The 21,695-nt window shown below is 44.8% G+C and overlaps 1 protein-coding gene across 1 annotated transcript; it reads right to left on the bottom strand.

The window, feature by feature from the left end:
- Positions 1-1,873: 1,873 nt before the first annotated feature.
- On the bottom strand, positions 1,874-6,049 carry LOC103151565 (protocadherin-8). Its single transcript, XM_007571703.2, has 3 exons — positions 3,261-6,049; positions 2,940-3,165; positions 1,874-2,853 (listed from the first exon to the last, which is right to left on the bottom strand). The coding sequence occupies exons 1-3, from the start codon at positions 5,748-5,750 to the stop codon at positions 2,501-2,503; spliced, it is 3,069 nt and encodes a 1,022-aa protein (XP_007571765.1). The 5' UTR covers positions 5,751-6,049; the 3' UTR covers positions 1,874-2,500.
- Positions 6,050-21,695: the final 15,646 nt, after the last annotated feature.

Raw genomic sequence — 21,695 nt, 5'->3', positions numbered from 1 at the left:
TCTCTAACTCTCTCTGTCTCTGTCTCTCTCTGTCTCTCTCTCTCTCTCTCTCTCTCTCTCTCGCTGAGCCGCATTCCTGCACCGCCTCCTGCGTCCGCAGCGTTTGCTGTTAATAAAACATGCCCTGAATCCATGAATGATAATGATGGGATTATGTGTGCGTTTGGCATGTGGACCAAGATAAATAAATAAATAAAAAATGGGGTTCTGTTGAAGTAATGAGAAGATCTGGAAGCTCACAGTGTTTTAGAAAAGTATTTCTACCCTAAATATGGTGAAACTATTCTACCCCTCCTCACAATGTCGCGTTCATCTGGTCATATGCAAGTGTAAACGCATTGATCTGGGCCAGATCAAAGTGATTTGGCCCAAAATTAGTAAAACTGAACCCAGAACAAAAACCAAAGACCTGGAGAAGATGCTAGCCGAAGCTGGTAAGACGGCGTCATCATTCACACTGAAACATGTCCAGTTAGGCTTGAATGCCACTCAGTAAGGAGGAAACTATTACTCCAAAAGTAACACAATAATCAGGTTGCAGTTTGAAGATCCAAAGACGTTCATGTTTGGAGACCTATAGTCTGACAAAACTAAAGTGGAACTGTTTGGTCTGTTGCTACATTTGGAGATAAATGGGAACAGCATCCCATCTGTTTTAGTATGGGGGTGGCAAGCATCGTGTTGTGTTGGCTAAAATAGATGACATCATTATTAAAGAATATTATGTGGAAATATTAAGGCAACATCATCCAGGAAGTTGATGATTTGGGTCCAACATCATCCAGAAAGTTGGACCCATTAGGTCCAAATGGGTCTCACAAATGGACAGTGACCCTTAGCATACAGTCAAAATAGTTGCAAAGTGGCTTACGGACAACAAAGTCAATGTTTATTGGTGTGGCCGTTGCCAAAAGCCCTGATCTCAGTCCAGTAGAGATATTAGATATGAAACGGCAAATGTGACAAAGTCGCCTTACAAACTTGACTCGGTTACACCGTTTCTGAACTCCAAATAAAAAACTACTGAGAAGCTTGTGGAAGGAAACCCAAAAGGTTTGACCCGAATTATGCAGGTCAAACGTTGAATTTAACATTTTTTTTTTAGCTCTAATGAGGAAATTTATGGAAACATCTAATTTTGAAGACACCGATACATAAATCTCCAATATACTCTATTATTATTGTGTTTCTGGGCATAAAACTGACCTAAAACATGAGACGTTTGGTCTGATTTAACTTCAGACGGTGAGAAAACAAAGGTGCATGTTTTTGTTCGGTGTATGTAAACTTCTGGTGTCGACTGTAAATGCAAGAAAGTCTGTGATGAAGAGCAGGATCACTAAGGCGGGTTTTGGCTGACTGACTTGTGTGTGAAATGGTGGGAGCCAGAGGAGGTGGGGGGGATGGATTGCTGAAAAGCGCCTCAGTCTGTTTTTGGCATCTCACCAGCAAAATCATGTATTCACAGAGGGGGAAAAAAAAAAAAAACTTAAGTGACCTTCCTTGGCGGGCTGCAAGGACGCTCAGTCATGCTGCAATAACAGCGACGCCTGTTGGCTCCCGCTACTGACTGACTGGTCTGACTGACTGACGCTCCGTCGTCTTCTGGAACAAACTCCAATGCGCGGGTTCACAAGAGTATCTCAAAGTTTATTTCTTTTCATAATGTGACGATTTAAAAAAAAATTCTGTACATTGAATTATTGCATTCAAATATTTCATTACATGGTTATCAACTTGATACGTTTTGGGTCACCAGCCCCTCAAATGGAACATTTTCTGAGGGTGTTTTAAATAAGAGGCATGCTTAAAGATCTGTATTTACATATATATCTACATTCTTTTTTTTTTTGCTTTTTTTTTAATATATATATATAAAAATAAAAATCTCTCCATGTACAAGTCTTGCATATGATACACTTCATGTCCAACAAATGCCCCAAAGTGATTGACTGGACCTCAGAGGCGGCTCTCGGCACAGAGACAGACATACCCAAGAGCCGACCCAAGGCATAAGAAAACTGAATAGCTGCTCAGGGCCTCCAGAGGGAACAAGGGGCAGCAAAGAGCTCTACAACTGTTGCACAAGTCAAATTTTAGATTTTTTTTTCTTGTTCAAGTGATACATCTGCAGTTTATTGTGCAAAATAAAACTTGTGATCATATTATACATCCTATTTGAAATCATTTAGTATTTATATGGTTTTTACAGTTTATGCTATACAATCATGGTAACGTTTCTGTTATAAGAATGATGCGTTAACTTTTGAACATGATTGATATAAAATATTTGAATGATGCCAGCTGATGAGGACCCCAAATCAGATTCTGCTCTGGGCCCCATTCAGTCTTGGACCGGCTCTGTATGCCAGGACTGGATTTTGTGAGCTCACTCAGCAAGACAGCCACATCTGTCTCAGCTTCAAAGCATCATAAATTAAAACTCTGGAAAGTCTGTGCATTTCATCGAGAGCGTGAGAGTTTTTTGTGGCGCTCTGCCCTAGACGTCGTTGTTAGGGCAGTGCGTCGGAGTCGGCGTGTAAACGGGGATGGCGACTTCGCTGATCTCCTGCACCCTCACTGGTCTGGGCGGGGTGACCAGGACGTAGTCGTATTCACTGTGCAGGACCTTCTCATAGACGCTCTGCAGCCCCACCGTTTTGGGGATGTGGGCCTGGTAGTAGTTGTCCCTGCGGTTGGGGTCCCGGGGCAGCGAGGCCGTCTTGGGCAGGCTGCTGAAGGAGGAGAGGGTTGGGGCCGGAGAGGGGGCCGCGTTGGCTCTGGTGGCCGTGGGGCTCCAGCATCGGTCCGAGTGGCCCAGGACTTTACACTCACTGGTGCATGCCCACAGAGCTAATAGAGGAACAAGGTTAGGTTAGATATGTGGACTGGCACAACTCATCTCTTTAATCTATTGTTTTGGTGTCTTCATTCCTTACCGTTTTGGCCCCCCATGGAAGGAACCATGGCCCCATCCTTCTTCAGGCCAGTGTCTCCGCTGACATCACTGTCACTGTCATTGAAGTCACTATCCCCCTTGCCACTGTCTTTTCCACTGAAGGCGGGGTCCCGGGCAGAGATGGTGGTGTAAGAGTTGCCCTTCCAGATGGTGATGGGCCTCACCGCCTCTTTACCGTTCCCATAGCCAGGCAGAGTGGAGTATCCCTGAAGGAGAGAAGAAGAAAGCACGTTAGTGTCTGCTTAGTCAACACATTTCTCCCCCCTCCTCACAACCCCTCTGTCCCAAAGGAGCATCTCACCTCGTGTTTATTCCCTCGGAGTTTGCTGTTGTTGTCTGAGTCATACACACAGGGCACCTCGCTGCCGTCCTCAGAGGCCGAGCACATGTCGCTGCCCCCGGGGTGAGCCGGAGTGAAAGCACCGGGCTGGCTGCTGTATGAGTGTCCGTCAAAGACCTCCGCTCCCCCTCCTCCTGCACCCGCTCCTACTCCTCCCCCCGCAGCTCCGTGGAGGGGCAGAAGCGGGTTGTCCCCCGCGTGGTTCCTGCCCCGCTCCAGCGTGCCCTTCTCCCCGTAGGAGTCGCTGTCCTCCCCGCTTTTGTCCCGCCGGCGCCGGTTGCAGGTGGTCGCGATGAGGATGATGGCTAGCAGCAGGAGCGTGCAGCTTCCCGCGAGCACGACGATGATCACCACCGACAGGTCCCACTGCGCGCGCGCCTCGTCCCCGCCGCCCGCCTGGTACACCGTCCTGTCGCTCGGCGGGGAGCCCGCGATGATGAGGAAGTGGAGCGTGGCGGTGGAGGTGAGCGCGGGCCTCCCGTTATCGCTCACCGTCACGGTCACGCTCAGGGTCTCGTCCACGTCGTGGCTGAGCACCTGGTTCAGGTAGATATCCCCCGTGACTTTGTTGACGGAGAACACGGAGGGCTCCCCGGTGGCGAGCCCGTACGACAGCTCCGAGTTCATGCCCTCGTCAGCGTCCCGCGCCTCCACTCGGGTCACGATGTAGCCCGTGGGCGCGTCCCGGGGCAGAAGGACCTCAGCCGAGCCGTTGTTGAGCGGCGGCTGTAAGATGAGCGGCGCGTTGTCGTTCTGGTCGATGATCCGGACGTAGACACTGGCGCTGCCGGACAGAGGCGGGGAGCCGCCGTCGCTGGCTGTAATTCGGAGCTCCAGCTGCTTCATCACCTCGTAATTGAAGCTCCTGAGGGCGTAAAGAGAGCCGCTGGCGGGATCCAGAGACACGAAGGTGGAGATTGGGGAGCCCATGAAATAGGTGTCCGCTAGTTTGTAAGTGACCTTCCCGTTTGACCCCATGTCCATGTCCCGCGCCACCACTGTGGTGATGTAGGCGCCGGGTGCATTGTTCTCCACCACCGCCACTTCGTACACGGGCTTGCTGAACACCGGCGCGTTGTCGTTCTCATCCGTCAGTCTGATGGTGTACTGTGTGATGGTCCTGAAAGGAGGGGAGCCCAGATCCTCCGCCACCACCGTTAAGTTGTATTCGGGGATCTTCTCCCGGTCCAGCGGGCTGGTGCTCACTATCATGAAGCTGTCCTCGTACGCCTGCTGCAGTCTGAAGTGGTCGTGTCCGTAAAGCGTGCAGTGCACCTGCCCGTTTGCGCCAGAGTCTCTGTCCGAGGTGCTGACCAGAGCCACGAAGCTCTCTCTGGCCGCAGCCTCTGTGATGTACGCTATCCCCGCTGTGATAGAGGTCATCGGGGTGATGGAGATCTCCGGCGCGTTGTCGTTCACGTCCTGCACCTGAACTACGATTTTACAAATGGCCGGGCTCGGGTTCGGACCCAGGTCGGTGGCCTGGACATCAAACTCGTACGTGTTCTTGCTCTCAAAGTCAACGGGGCTCTCCAGAGTGAGCCGCCCGGTCTTCCTGTCCACCCTGAAGAGTTGCCGTATCTCGGAGGGCACCTGGTTTCCGAACCCGTAAACCACCTCACCGTTCAGCCCTTCGTCCGGGTCCTCGGCGTTCAGGTCCAGCAGCAGGGAGCCCACCGGCGTGTCCTCGGGCAGGTCCACGGAGAAGCTGCTCCTGTCGAACACCGGGCTGTTGTCATTGTAGTCTTTCACCTTGACATTTATGCGCGTCGTCCCGCTGCGGGACGGGTTGCCGCCGTCCATGGCGACCAGCTCCAGCGCGTAAGAGGCTTGCGTCTCCCTGTCCAGCTCCTTCATGAGCACCAGCTCCGCATATTTAACCCCGTCGGCCCTGCTGAGCACATCGATGGAAAAGTGACTGTTGACGGAGATCTGGTAGCTCTGGATGTAGTTCACCCCGACGTCCTCGTCCACGGCGAAGTCCAGCGGGATGCGGGTGCCGACCGCCGTGTTCTCGGAGATCTCCAGACTCGACTCCTTTCGGGGGAACTCGGGGGAGTTGTCGTTGATGTCCTTGACCTCCACCTCTACGTGGATGAGCTTGAACTGCTCTTTGGAGAAGCTGACCACGTCGAAGGCGATGAGACAGTGCAGGATGTGTTTGCAGATCCGCTCCCTGTCCACCCTCTCGCCTATCGTCAGCTGCCCGTCGCTCTCCCTGAGACGGATGAAAGAGGAGTTGAACTGTTTCATCATCCTGAAACTGTTCCTGGAGCCTCCCGATAAGGGCGAAGTAGAGTAAACGTCCTTGGCTAAGTTTCCAATCACTGTCCCCGGCGCGTCCTCCTCAAACGTCTGATATTTCATCGTTTTTCCTTGCGTAAAAGCAGCCAAGACCAGGACGGAGGCGCACGTAAACACCAGCAGCCCGTTCCACCCTCTTTCTCCCATCTTGATATTCTGAAATTCAGCAAAACTGTCCTCACTGAGTCTAACTTAGGAGTTCAAACAAAAACGCACCTGGTCTAATAATAATAATAATAATAATAATAATAATAAAAAGTGTCCTCCTCTCCCTTCAGTCCACTCTCCTGGGTTGTTGGTCAGAACAAAGCCCGTGATAAATATTCCATATGTCTGATTATGCGCACTCAGGATGCGCTCCGCTCCCTCACTCACTCACTCACTACTGGAGGTGTGCTGCTCTGTCAGCGCAAGCGGGCTGCAGTGTTTGCGGGAGGGTTTATATGGCGAGGCATGCAAATGAGCCGCACTGTGACCAATCCGTGCTTTGAGATGGGGAAGACAGAGAGAGAGGGAGGGAAGGAGGAGAAGGGGAAGGGGGGGGGGTCTTCTGCGAGACCTCTAAACCCTGTTTAGAGATTCCTGGGCTGTCCGGAGCAAGTTGGCTACCAATTTGTGGGCTAAATGCAGAGCTTGATTTAATACAGCCATAGTTTCCGTTGCTTGTTTATGTTCCTGGGGCTGTTAAATGAGTCTGCGCACCGACACATGGGTGGAGGGGGAGGCACGGAGATGCGCAGTGTCCCTGAGCTAGAGGACAAAGCATTTGAATAGGAGTGTCTGACTGGGACTGCTTTTACCTCTGAAAAGAGCTTTCAGGCGTGCGAAGAGATTTACACCGAAACACCGTTTAGATCCCCGCACACGCGTGTCCCGTGTAACCCACTAAGAGAAAACACAAGGCTGAGATCCGCCACTGACCTCTCCACCTCTAAAGCAGGAGGAGACCTTAAACTCGAAGCACGCACGACACAATTTATCATTTTCACCTCATCCTCGGAGCGCCCTCATCCCTCCGGCCGGACAAATATGCTGAATAATGGAAATGGCCACAGTGCTTTGGAAGCGTATTCGGACCCTTGACCCGTTTTGTTCCACAGTTTCTTACATTATGACACACCACCTGCAACGGTACTGTTTTTGGGGATTTTTGCGTCATTGCAAACTCAGAAGTAAAATAATATGGAATTTTTAAACGCAGATGAATCTGAAAAGTGTGGCGTGCCGCTGGAAGTCTTTAGGGGCGCGTCTCAGTAGCTTTGGACATGACAGGCGAACAATTTTTGCACGTTTTTCTTTGCTCAGCAGCCCGAGTTCAGTCAGACCGGATAGAACATCAGTTTACCAGACTTCCTGCACTTGTTGGAAAGTCATCTGCGGTCTTTTAACGGGTTTCCTTCCAGGATTCCCAACCGTCTCATTAAGTCAAAACAGCCACCTTTTCCCTGCATCCCCATGGCACAGTGCTGCCACCATCATGTTTCACAAAGGGTCTGGCGTACTTTGAGGATCTGCTCTGCTGTGTTACTTTTAGTTGGATGGTCTGTGTGTGTATTCTGATTGAACAGACCTCAGTTATCCTCACAGTTTGGGATACAAACTTCTCCACAACTTTCCCAGTGACCTGCTCTGTTCTTTACCCATCGTGATGTTCTCTAATAATAATCTCTAACAATAAATCATATTCTGAAGCGCACTTCTAACTTTACAGGGTTGGTTTTTATAAGACGTTTGTCACACTGGAGTTTGTTTAGGGGTAACATAGTAAATGGGGTTGAATGAGGTCCATCTTTCATATTTTTATTGGTGAAAAAAAAATCTCCATTATTTTACTTTAACCTCACAAAGCTGTGTTGATAAGACACTTCCAAGAAATTAATTTCCGCATATGCTCAGAAAAATGTGGTGCTAATGCCGTGATTTCATAAATTCCAATAAATTCTAATAAATTCCCTCTTCCTCCCGTTCACTCATCGCCCCTGCTGTGCTCTAATCTTGTAATTGTTTGTCTTTCAGATCATATCTCCAGCTACACGGGGACTATATGCACTTCAACATTGATTTTAGTCTAATTCGGTCCTAGCTCAGATCGGCTCACGAGACGTCTTGTGCAGAAAAGAGGGAGACATAGAGGCCATTTCTTTTCTTTCTTTAAATTAAAGCCTATGTAACGACGCCGTTTAACGCGCGGCTCCCAGTGGCCTCGGCTGCTGGAACAGAGAGGCGCAGGTGAAGACGGACAAATACTCCCAGCTTTTACCCGTTACAAATGGGATTTAGCTGTAAACGCAGAGGGTGAGGGGGTTGGGGGGGTTTATCAGGATTTCAATGGTGAGATTATATCAAAGGCCTATGAAGCCCTCGTTAGCAGCGGCAGGATAATGGCATGACGGGGTCTCCCTTTGCAGCCGTCCTCGCCTGCATTGTGGCCCCTCTGAATCTGTCTGCGCGGGCCCTCGTCCTTTCTGAACCCCTTGCAGCCCCTCCAAGCCCCCCTACCTCCCTCTCAGCCTAACTGTGGCATAATGAAGCAAAGCCACATGTAGCCTTTGTAGCACCATGCCCTTCCACCCCTCCCTCGTCCTCTCCAGATCCAGAAACAGTCCCCGGCTATGACTCCTTTCATTACTCGGAGATGGGAGATGAATTGCCCCGGACACCAGGGTCCCCCCCATTAAAATACATTTAGAGACAGACCGGGGCCCCGTCACGGCTCTTTAAGAGATTTTCTCATTCTTCCTATAGGGCTCGCTCGCTTGCTCTTTCCCGACCCCTCCTCAAGCTGCACCCCCTCCCCCAGCCCTTTTTCCAGGGGCAACACTTGCCTTGCAGTGGAAGCTAATACAGGTTGGCATGTTCTATAAAGAACCCATCTGCCACTGAAAGTCAAATAGAAGGCACCTGAATGAACAAGCCCAGCTTAGTTGGGCCTGTCCCAAAGAAGCAGACATGAGACTTTGATTGATTAATGACATCACTTTCCAATTACCCCAGAAGAATGAGATCACCTCATGACTTTATGCTTTAAATGAGCCAGACTTGAGGTCTTGGGGCTTTTTGAAGGATTTTCAAAGTTTTTTTCTTCTTTCTTTGCAATTTGCCTACTTATTCACTCATTTTCTGTTCAGAGCTCGTACCAGAACAGGATATCAGATTGTGTAGCATGTGTGTGTACTGCAACTGGTTGGTGAAATGAAGAAATATTAATTGGTATTGCATCATTGGTTGGGCCCCCCCACCCCCCATATTTAACAGGAAAACTTCTAAGTTTAAAGTCAAAAATGTATCTGATTCCATATCTTAAAATCCAGCATGCCTGCCTTTCAGTAAAACAGTGAACTCAAACCACATGTGAGTTACTGTAATCTACAAATACTTGAGACCCCTCCATAACTGCCTTTTTTAATGGTTCAAACACTAAATATACCTTAATATGCATTAATATGCGCAGCGGAAACCGTTTAAGCTCTTCCACAGAAGCTAACATCCAAGGTCAGGGGGTTCAGCCAATCAGGAAAATAAATGCCGCTCCTGGATTGGCTGCTTTGAAAACACCAGCCAACAGCGTGTCGAGTAGCATTTTAGCTAGCTGTTTCAATTTCCCGTGCTATATTTCCTTTAAAATACTTTAGATGTAATCTAAGAAATCTAAGAAAAAAAAAACTGAATAGGTTTTTACCCTAACGTAACACCAATGATTTGGTGTTACGTTCCACAGAAAATTCCGCAAATATCGAACCATTAATAGCGGAGGTTCGTGTAGAGGGCACTTTGCATGACAACTGAGAGGACATATAATTTGTAAAGCAGAAATTATGGAAAACAGGACTTATAGCGCCCCTACAGGCCATGTCACCCAGTGCAACCAGCTCAATTAACCATATCAAAACCACCTGTAGAATTACTGCTGTGTTCATTCATTTCGTTTATTTAACCCGGTTTTTCTGATTTATATTACGGATCTCCACAGTAACAGGCATCTGACCGAGACTGTAAGAAATTCAAAGACCTCACAACGTAGGAGTGAAATACTTAAAAGATACCTAGAAACAATGTCACACTCTTTAGTTTTCACCAGGATTTTACTTCATTGAGGGATGCCAAGTCTTTCAGAAACAGGTCAGACTGAAGATTACAGTTTGCATCAAGTTCCTGGCATTAAGCATTAAAACACATAAGCTTTGTTTCCCTGTTCAATGTTTACTGCTGGTACAATCTTTTTTTTTTTTACAATGAGGATTATAATTTCCTTGCTTCCACATTAAAAAGGAAGATAGTTGAAGGGAAGAATGGCTTTGTATATGAACACATTCCAGTCACTGAAGTGATAATTATGTTAGGGACGACCTGCTTACATTAGTCTTGAGCAGACAATGCCGGATGGAAAAGCATGGTTATTAATAATACTCAGTACCCCATCATATCCAGCATGAAAATTCATTAAGAAATGTATTCATGTAGATTACATTTTTATAGTCAAAGAAAGGCAACAAATATAGATACACCAATTTCAATCGTACATTAGAAGAAAATCAACTTTTTATATATAAAAAATGACCCCTAATGACGAATGTGCTACTTATGAAAGTTGTTGTCATTTAAACGTCTTGAATATTGTAGACACCAGCTTTTTGATGACCATTCATCTTGAAAATTGCCTCAGCAGCACTAACCTTGATTTTTATGAATAAGTGAAACTCATAAAATGTCCTGTTTTTTCTCTGAACTTAAAACAAGATGTGGGCGGCAGAGCTGTTCTTGTACTCTGCCAAAGGCATATTAGAGATGCTTACATTTTTTATTTTTAGTTTTTTGCAGTTGTGGGTGTGGAGCAGTGAACTGCAGAGTGATGAGCATGGAAGACAAAAGTTGAGTTTTGTAGTGCAAAAATATAGGGCCGAGTATGGAACCCTGTGGAACTCCTTTATTTTATTGTATTCATTGGCGTAACAGGAATGTTGTGCTGTAATAAGCAACTCTATTAAGAGATCTATTAACAAAATAAAATACAATAAAAGTACTGATAGCCATCAATGGGCCGTGTTTGATTTATGAAGCCAATCAAACCATTTGCTTGGAAAACAATATCTGCAAGATGTGATCAGTGGTGTTAAAGCCTTTAAAGGGATCTTAAACATTGCTGCTGGTCAGGATGGTTTGATATGTTATTGATTACCTTCATAAGGGCTATGGTATTTTACTTTATTTTATTTTCATTTGTTTTGAAAAGCACAAATTTTTCTCCTCCAAAAACTAATTAAATGCAGATTAACAGTAGCGAAGAATAATAATAAAAAAAAACTTCTTCGAGGGCAACAAAAACAGCAATGATATTCATAGGATAAGGTAGTAATTTGCTTTGCAGCTGCAACATTAACCTCGGTGCAAAAAAAAAAAGAAAAAAAAAAGATCTTTCATTCAGGCGACATGGTGAAGAGCTCTTTCAGATGAAGACAGAGAGGCTTTTTTTTTTTTTCTGAGCCCACAGCAACAACATGCTCAAAGTGTACACCGGATTCCCGCGTATTCCAACACCGCTCAGCGTTTTCTCACACCCAGAGGTACAGAGCAATCAAAAGCAAATAACGCTGCTGTATGTCGCGTCTCGCCTGGCGGATTAAAAAAAAAAAAAATCGCTGCACGTGCACACGCGCGCGCACTACACAGACAATTTTCCTCCCCCTTTAAAACAGTTGTTGGACAGACTCTTGCATCCACACACACACACACACACACACACACACACACGTCGCGTTGTTGAAAGAGTGCGCTGAGTCAAACTGTATCATCGTGATTAGTTTATTCAGGATCACCAAACTCCCAGCATGGGCATCAACATAGCAATCAGCGTCACCTGGACTACCTGAGCCTGGCGCTCTTTTATGATGTCATCACAGGTGGCCATTTGTAGTTTTTAACCATGCATAACACTAACACCACAACACACACATCTACCCTGACAAGAAAATATCTGATTTGAAGACTCAAAAAAAAGAAAAAACTTCTGTCACGTGATCACCGTGTCAATCGCGCCCGTCTGCACGCGAGCGCAACAAAAGCAGAATTAAGGAGAGTCTCTGAAATCCTCTCCATTCTTCACGAGACGTATTAGCATTTTCTTTAACATATATAAATATGTCTTTAGAGCGCCCTCACCCCTCCACCTCCCATTCTTGCTCTCATCTCCCCCTTCTTTTCTTCCATTCTTCCGCATTGTGGCTCCATTTGCTCAAGTGATCGCAGAGGGTATTTGGGGGTCTGAAGCTGCTCGGCCGATCCGTGCCTTTTGTTGGGGTTTAACTCTTTCACATGGAAATGGGAGATTTGGTCGCTTTTGTGTCCAGCAGATAAGCGCTTGGAAGTGGGGGTGAGGGGGAGGTGGGGGGAGCAGGAAGGGTGAGAAAGGAGGACTTTGGGAAGGAGGGGTGTCTGTTTAGGATAATCGATCAGAGTTGGTGACCCCCCGCACCTAACCCCACGCACACACACCACCCCTAAATCTCACTTGCTCACGCGGCCATCCTTTGGCCGAACTCGCGTGCCATCACAAGCCCTGATCTCTAATTGGTTTCCAGCAGTAATTATCCAATTACCGCCTCTCCAGCAGAGAGCCGCTCTCAACGCAGAGCTGGCCCGGATAATGGCCTCACCCTTCTGCACTATTGATGGAAATCATTAGGAGTGAACGCGCCCCGTCGGCCCCGGGAGTGCAACATTTGAGAAAGTTGCGTCGCTGCTCCCGGAGATATAGAGGCCTTTATGGCGAGGACACCACTTCACATGCAGAGACCATTCAGGCAGCATTATTCCCAAACTCTTATCGAAATTGAATTCATGAAAAAGTGGTCGGTGGGTTAATTTGGCCCCTTTGTGTGGCCATTAAGAAGTAAATGTTGTGAGTCTGACATTAGAGGGCAGATTCTCATGGGAATACTGGGGACGTAAAACGTCAAGATTTCTGGCTGGAAGACTAATTTAAAAAGTTTTTGGTGTTTGTTTTTTTTTTTCTTTTTTTTACTAAAACACAAACAAAACTGTCAGCAATTTTCACTCGACTCTACGAACTTGTCAATGGCCTGTTTCTGGATTTCCTTTTGGAATGGACGTATCCAGAAAACTTTCAAAGGGTTGGTCAGATGGGGACGACTGAAGATCTTGGGGAAAAATGCTATAACAGAATTTCAAGGATATTATCATGTTGTATTCACATTTAAGGGCCAGAACAGAAAACCATCAAGGGCAATAAGCAAAAATAAATGAATGTTCTCTCTGATTTTCTATTTATGCATCTTGTAAAAACATAATGCAGTTTCTGAATTGGGGGCAGCAAATTTTGTTGGGTTGACCACATTCTGCATTAGCCTATAATTCAAATGAAGTCAGTATTTTAGTGTCTAAATTATGTTCAAAGACATTTGGAGTTTCTTAAGTGAACTGTGTTTACATTGGGTTGGTACATGAATTGCTTAAACTAAACCAAACTTCAAGTAGGCTGGTTGGTGTTTTGATAAGAAGAACACGGCAACCATACATTGTCATTTTAACACTTTTATTCCAATGCACTGTAAAAAGGAAATTGTTCAATGGTGGTCGAATTAAAATAACAAATCATACCAAAGCATTTTAATTTAAAATAAAACCCAAAATGTGTAATATTTTACACCCTAATCTTGGTTTTTTTTTTTGCTTCTTCTTAACCTGGAAAACAAACCGGATAACTTACTAGTCATGATGGGGACACACCAGAGGGCACATCAGATCAGAAACCAAGCAATGAAGTAAAAAAAAAAAATGGTCCAGACTTCCAACACCGGATTGTGTCACTGCACAAGTCTGGATATAAATACATAAACATTTTTCCCAGCTTTGTAGTTTCCAGTGTTTGGAAATAAAAGAAGATTAGAACCAAAACTTTACCACCAACTCAGTCAAAGATCTTCTGTCAGGGAGGTGAGAAGCAACTTCACGATCACTCAGCCAGAGCTTCAGTCGTCCCCGATCGGAGAACCATCCAGAAGGTCAACAGTACTTCAGGTACTTCACCAGTCAGGCCTTTGTGGTAGAGTGATCTGACAGGCTACTTGAACTTTGTAGAAATTAACCTCATAGATTGAGACCAGAAGAAAAACAGACACTGCTAATCACCTGGCCAACACCACACCTACGGTCAAGGAGCATGGAGCAAGAATCATGGTATGCAGATATATGAAATTCTCCTCCACAGTGCTCTGGAAATCACACTAAGGCATTGATTGAACTTCCAACACAATGATTAGCCAAACTATCCTAGCAAGAGACTAAAGAAGTGGCTTGTACTTAAATACAGTAGAAGATCTATGGATGGACCAAAAATGTCTCTATCGATGTTACTGCTTTGATGCTAGTATTGCTGCTGAAGGTGCTTCAACAAAGTATTGAGCAAAGACTGTATGAGCAGCATTGCCCAGAATCATTCTTTCCTATGTCAAATTTAAGTTTTGAAATTATTTTCTTTTCATCAAGAAGTTTGTTTCTGACAGGAAAGCAGACAGGTTTTTCAGAAATTATTCACACTCTTCTTAATAATAGATGGAAAAATGTGTTTTGATGTTTCCATTGGTGTTTTTGATACCATTTAAGGTTGGAAGGCCTCCTTCTCATCACCCTAATCTTTAGCTAACTCCACAGACTCTCTCTGAGACTCTGCTCATTACTCTGGATGGGCCACTTCAAAACGCTGACATTACTTCCATCCAGAGGTGCACTGATTGCAGTTTTCTGGCCGATCTTTAAAAACTTTGACCCGTCGATTCCAATTTTGGCCGATGCTGATTTTTTTTTTTTGTCCAAAATGTTGCTAAATATAGGAAGAAAATTGCTGAGTTTTCAACAATGGGGGACTGTTGTTAACTGCAAATATGCAGACATGACCTGGTGGACCGGTCTGTCAGTCAAACCGTTCTCATGGCAGAGCAGAAGAGGACAGTTTTTGATTTTTAGATCTTTGTAGAGACAGATGAGATCGGTGGATACGATCTTCTTCACATGTCAGAATCGGCCAATCATAGATCTTCCAAAATTGAGGAAGTCGGTACCGATATATAGTTGAACATACTTTCAAAAGAATTATGTTGGCAAAATCTAAACACGTGTATGAATTATACGTGTTGTTGTTGATGTTAGTTTTTACTAAATTTACGAGCAAACTGTTTTCACATTGTCAGACAGTGAATCCAATTTAGAAAAAGGCAAAATGCTGAACTGCCGATTTTCCTAACATTAAACTTTCACAGTTTCTACTTAGAAATCTGAAAATCTACTTTATTTCCTTTCATGTTTAAAGATGCACGAATGCACCAATCAATGTGCGTTGAGAACCATGTGAAACAGTTTAACTTTGGAAAGTTTCTGCATCCGGTCGGCCAGTGGACGGGGCAGTAAACAGCAATGAGGCTGATCTGAGCGCAGCAGCAGGACTGGGCTGGCACCACAAAGCCGACAGCAGATTGATAACGTCCAGTTTTACGCCCCGACATTCCTTCCCTGCTTCCTCCACCTCTCCTTCTCCCAGAGTTAACTCCTGCCCCAATCTGTCACCTTCCAGCCCATCTGTCGCCGATAGCCGCAACACTTTGAATAAATTCCTCGCCCCGACAAACAAAACGGTTAACACCTCATGAATGCAGCTTTTACACCCCGCACACAGATTGTGGGGAAACTTTAGGGCCGCAGGAGTAAGTAGAGCAAAGAAATCTGTCCGCGGACACTCCCCTCTTCCCTTCCACTTCATTAGCAGTATTGTGCTGGGGAGCGCGCAATCTGTGCGGCCATCTCCGCCCGGCCTCGCCAGCTTCCTGATGACTTTCCGATGATGATTTAAAGGCTCGCACGGTCCCGTCCCCAGTTTCGCACTCCAACCCGCCTCCCCATCTCCCCGTCTCCCCGTCTCATTCTCTCCTTTCTCCTCTTTTCAGTTTGGGCCGCTTTTGTCTGGAGCTGCTTCCATCATTCTGCTTTTTCCAGGAGGGGAGGGTCCCGTAAAGATTCACACATCAACCTCGCATAAAGGAGTTCCACAGGGCAAACTTTGGCCCCTTGTTTCAGCCCACCACATACACACACACACTTTTTAAAACTTTTTATTAGTTGTATGTTTTGTAAATTTCATATATAAGTTCTGCCTGATATTTGTGAATGCATCACACAGAAATAGAAGTAGCTTTCAGTTTTTAGATGGCAAATTTTAAAGTAAATCTTTTTTTTTTTTTTTTTTTTACCCAAATAGTGGTAAAAATAATAACCCTTGTGATGGGTCGTAAGTTTCAATCCAGTTTTGGGTCATTTTCACTGTGACACTGCAGTATGTTACTTTTACAAAACATATTTGTCCTCCAATATTTGTTAAAACTTTTACTATGTGGTGACAGTATAACATGAGACAGATAATCTGTAAAAACGTCCAGCCTATTGCCCTCTGAAGAAATGGATCGCTCCAACCAATCAGAGCCAGCAGGGAGGTCTTGGTGCTGTCAATCATCCTCCGGTATGCTGCTAAATGTGAAAACGACAGAAAAAAAAATTATCTGCTGTCATCGGTACCCATGCTAACTAGTTTTAGCATTGATGGCAGGCTTTGTTGTGGTGAACCAGCTGTAACAGAGAGAAACGGGGGAGTGTGTGAGCAGCCAGTACACGAGGGTGATTAAGAGCGCTAAGACCCTCTGTCTGGCTCTGATTGGTTGTTCCTGATTGAGTGCTGCATTTCTGAAGTTTGTACTGGGAAAGGCAGAGGAGCTGAATTTTTTTACAAAATTATCATATTGTACCGTCATCACATGATGATAGTTCTGATGATAGTGCGGGGTATATATATATATATATATACACACAATTTTTTTAAACTTACATACTCCAATTTTAAGTAATGGTCAATTTAACTTGATCTTTGGATAGTTGTTCTAACCCAGTATGGGTCAAACCACCAACCCAACCCTGTTGATTTAAAACAATCCAGCGTCGGCTCGGTCCAGATTTGACCCAGCACTGGTTCGTCCCAAGGTTGGGTTATTTTTAAACCAGCATTTTTTTCAGTGTGTGAGGAGAGGGCATTGGGGGAGCTTGGGGGAGTGGGGGGGTTGGTTACTCTGAGGAGGTTTTCTAAAATGCAAACTCCTCTAAATGCCCCATTTCCCTCTTTTTAAAACAAGCAGGAACTACAAGGTAGCATGTGAGCATAGTGGAAAGCTCGGGGGCTTTGTGTGCTGCACACCTGATGGTTGCACTATGCCAGATTGCGCTGCGCCTTACATGAACAGATGGGGGGTGGATGAGCTAAGAAAGGCACGGAGGAAGGGAGTGGCACACGTCTGGATATCACTCATGTGGAGTTATGTGTTGTTACTGCGTGGGCCATATACACTTAGACATGCAGCTGTGTGTGATGCGGTCTACAGGAGGACGGTAAACAGTGATGCAGCCTGGGATGATCCATCTGTCAAAGCTTACTGAACAGGAATGTGTGTAAACTTGTAAGTTTGGACTTTTCAACTTTTTAAACATGTCATGTTGTCATCATGAATTTCAATGTATTTCAGTGGATTTTCAGGACAAAGTAGTGGAAGGGTGCAGGGTTTGCAAACTTTTATAGATGACCACTTATGCTTTCTTGAACAGGTTAGATTTATGCTTAGTAAAAAAATTTGCACAGATAATGGATAATAAGATTAGTTTTCCCTGTTCCGAGCTTGTTTCAGATTGAGTTGTTTTAGGGCGTCTTGTCACTTTAAATCCAAATAAGCTGCTGGCCACGCCCCTCACCTCCGCAACTCAGCGTTTACACTCGCACGTGAAAATGGTTATATACAACTGTACATCTTTGAAAATTATTAGTAGAGCCTCCAGCGCAAACAACAAGAATGCAACAAGTAGTCAGTCAGCAACTTGCCTTTTCCAGAAGCCATTGTACAGCGGTAAAACCAGCTGACCAGACGTGCTGGAGCTCCGCTTGGGTTTCTAGGTGATGGCGGCTTGATGCTGGGGTTGCTAGGTAATGAGCTGGGTTGTTATCAAGACATCAAAAAACATTAATTTGGCTGGGTGTTTTTATATTTGTTTTTTATTTTTCTTTAAGCTCTTGGACTATTTTCAGAAGCAGTAGAAACCCAAATAGAAGTACAGAAATGACCAAAATATGAATTTTGCTTAATGCATCCCCTTTAAGTAAAAAATGATGTGAAACCATGTATCATTTTTCATCCACTTCAAAATTATGCATTAATCTGTGTGGGTTTAGTACTTAAAATCCCATAAAAAAATGAAAGTTTTTGTAGTGAAGTGATAAAATGGAGAGAAGTTCAATCAGTGTGAATGTTACAGACTCAATGAGACTTTGTGTGATGCAGGAGCAACGCAGCAAAGAAAACATTTACATGGTACTGTTCATTTCTTTGTATAGTTCTAAATTTTTTTTAATGCTTTTCTTATTCTTCATGAAATGCCCTCGGCTCCTTTTGTTTACCAGTGAAGCACTTCATATGTTTTCTATAGAAACGACTTAGCATGCCTTTAAAGCACAAATGTGATCACGCTCTTAAAGTCACAGGCCGCGATAAAGTACTACAATCTTCTTATTGCTGCTTGGATTTGGCTATTCATAATCTGACACGTTATGATATAGAGTCCAGAATGCAGCCTAAACTGAAAACAAGCACGTAGCAGCTGAACAGAATGACAACCAGTCACAAACGTGTGAGCGTTGCGTCTTGTTTAGGACCCTCGGCATCACGTTGTGACCTTGTAGCATCAATTTTTAATGCACAGCCTTCATCCGTCCTGACTGGAAGGAGCGCAGCCTCCTTAATCTTCCAATTCAGACGTGACGGGTGAGACGCCGCGGTGAAAACGCAGAGCTACGCCGGACTGTTTTCTGATTCAAATTTATACGTAAAGGATTAAATTGAAGACAGAAGACGGCACAAGGTCAGCGGAGCTGCGTGAGTTGTCTGAACGTGCAGAAGCAGGCGGTAATAGTCGCAACTCCGAGGCACAAGTATGATTATTAAAAACAGGCCTGCGCAGGGCGCTAGCCTTAACCTTGAATACTTCAAAGCACATTGGAATAAGGAACTGTCTCACTCTGGACTCAGAGCAGCTTTAAACCAAAGCACAGAATATGCCTTGTGTAGATTTTCCGCAAAATGCGACTGTGGCACTTTATGTACAATTTCCATACTCCACCATTACTGGTACTCCTGTTAAGTTGCCCAAAAAACATTCAAACAAGTGCTTTCTTTATTGCAGGGGCATATTCTACACTGGAAATTGAAAAAGATAACCTTTAGTTTGACTATATGCTCTCCTACAATCCTCATATTTACTTTAGTAACCCATGACTTATGGTATAACTGGCGTATAAATGCGTTGTGGCTCATTGCCAGCTCAAAATTAGCCTGGTAAAAAACAGCCCGTTGTTCTATGCTTTGCTTCGTCCTGAGGGCCCGGACCCTCGGTTATTGAGAAATGATTGCTTCCTAGAGAGGCGGACTCTGACGTTTTAATTTGTACCCAATCACTAACGTTTCCCCATGACGTATTTAATACCAGAAATTGCCTGTACTGTCAACAACCATCCTCCACTGTGACGAGAGAAGTGCCGAGCCGAATGAGGCGACTGTTGATCCAACACGGCCTGAACGACTTCACTCGCACTAATTAATAATTAAAACAGCGCAAAAAAAAATCAGCGACATCGTTTAAAACTTCTCCTTCTGTTCAATGATTGTTCTGCTTGAAATTCTACCGGAAAAATCCAAGTCAATGGGAGAAATCCCAGACAAAGATTTCTCCCAGTGAAGGGAGATGAGAATCGAGCAGGATTGCGTAGCGTAGGAAGGTAATGGCCAGGTTACTACAACATATTGACCTGAACTTGACAGTATTCACAGTCGCATTAATAATTAAGACGGCACAAAAGCAGCAACTCTTTACAATCATCTGGTGTCGATCGAAGAGCAGCTTCAGTTTTATTTGAAGCACTGAATGTATTTAAAACGCCAGAATGAGTATTCTACAGGAAGTTCTTGGATTTTGGAGTAATTATGTATGTCATGCTGGGGTTGGGTGCTTATTGTAGAACTTCAAGCTGAAAGGGACAAAGATGGAGCAATATTTTAGTAGATTTTAACAGTCTACAGTTTTACACCATTCTTACATTTGACCCTGGTTTTTAAGCCAAGCAATGGTTCTGTGTAGAATTATCTTGGTTGAGCTGGGCAGCTCTATCAATTTCACTCATCAGCTGATTCGGAGGATCAACCGACCTCAAGTCTGCTGGGACAATTTTCAGAAAAAGTAAAGGACCTGGGTAGCGCAGGAACACACTATTGTCAACACAAAATCCCAAACTTTACTCCATTTTCAGTGGAGCTAGAGGACCGACAAGTCCTGGCTGATACGGCCAGCAGGCTCCAACATTGTAGCTTCACATTAAACCACAGGCATTGTTAGCTGAAAAAGATAGATAATAGACCGATAATGTCTGTCAACTCAGCGTTCCACCCCAACTAATATGTCTATTTTCAGTTCGGGTTGTTTAAAATTGCTAAGCTCAGCTAAAACCCAAGGCACATGTCTGACTAGCTGCTGGCATCTTCCACTCTGAGGACGTACTGAGATCTTGAGCAAGCACACAGGTATGTTACGTCTTTCTAAAACAGGTAGTTCGGTTCCTTTAGTGCCACTTTCCTGAGTTTCTTTATGTCCTTGTGGGTTGGTAGTTGAGCCATTTGCTGTTTTGGATGATGTTTTGTGTTGTGTTTGTACAGCTTTCTAGCTTCTCTTAGGTGTTTCAATCATTCATTTGAACTGCTCCCTATCTCAGCCGGTCCTCATTGTTTATGTATCACTCCCTGTTTCTTCACTTCAGTGCAATATCCTGCTGTGGTACGTTCCTGTGTGTTTTTGGCTTTGATTCTGCACTCTGTTCTGTCAGTTTCTTCTTCTATTATTAAACACTCTGCTCTGCATCATACATGTCTGACCTCTCTACCTACATCTGGTTCCTCCATTCCACTGCACTTTAACAATGCCCATTGTTGCATATTGTTAGCATAGCCGCAGCCTGGTAAAAACCAGAGCCTCGTTTTTTGCCTCCCTTCGGACAGAGAGTGTGGACCCTCGGCTGTTGAGAAACGATTGCTTGCTGGAGGCGTAGAAGCTGCTGAAGTTGAAGTTTTGTTCTCAATCGCGAATGTGTTCCCGTGACGTATGAAATGCACCAATTCAACGCTATGAAGCTTACCGGAAATTGACTGTGCTGTAAATAGCCGTCCTCCACTGCGAAGAGAGAAGTGTTGAGCTGAATACAATGGCTGTCACTGTTAATTCAATATTTGACCAACACAGACTGAATGGCTTCATCCACTTCCTCTGCTGCCGTTGCTAAATCTACAGGCAGACTACGATTCTAAAACAGCTCAGAAAATAAACATCATCGTTCACAACTTCTCCGTCTGTTCGCTGATTGACCTGGTTGAAATTCTACCAAAGGTATCCAAGTGAATGGGAGAAAACCCAGACGTAGTACTGAAGGAAGATTAGAATCGAGTGGAATTGCGTAGGAAGGCGATGGCCAGGCAAGGAGAACCTGTGATAATGCGGGCCATTTTGTCCTTCCCGAGGTTCTTAGAAACCTCGGGCCATCATTAGGTCTTTCAAAGGGATATCGATCCAAAGAGTGTCACCAGATCAACAGACCAGACATAAAATCAAGCTTCTCATTCTGCAGGCATTAGCTCTCTTTCTCGACTTGCTTCAAGTGTTAAACATTACAGCAGCTGGGAGAAATCAGAGGCAATAAAAGGGTTCAACTATTAAATTCTCCGGGATCAAATATTATGTCTGCGGTGCGACAAAAAAGGGAAAAAGAATGTTCTTAACAACGTGAGATTCTTACATGTTTCATATATTACACACAAACTTCACTGCAGTAACTTAAGTCACATATTAGTTCTTTAACTTTAAGTAACAACCCACTGACCTACTTTATAGACTTTATGAGTCACACAAGACAATCAGTGTGCACTTGCAGCTGAGGTGGAAACGCTTCTTAAACTT

The sequence above is a fragment of the Poecilia formosa genome, unplaced genomic scaffold, assembly GCF_000485575.1.
Source record: "Poecilia formosa unplaced genomic scaffold, Poecilia_formosa-5.1.2 Scaffold285, whole genome shotgun sequence".
Lineage (NCBI taxonomy): Eukaryota > Metazoa > Chordata > Actinopteri > Cyprinodontiformes > Poeciliidae > Poecilia > Poecilia formosa.
Note: the sequence above shows the minus strand (reverse complement) of the source record. Positions and strands in the feature narration are given on the sequence as shown.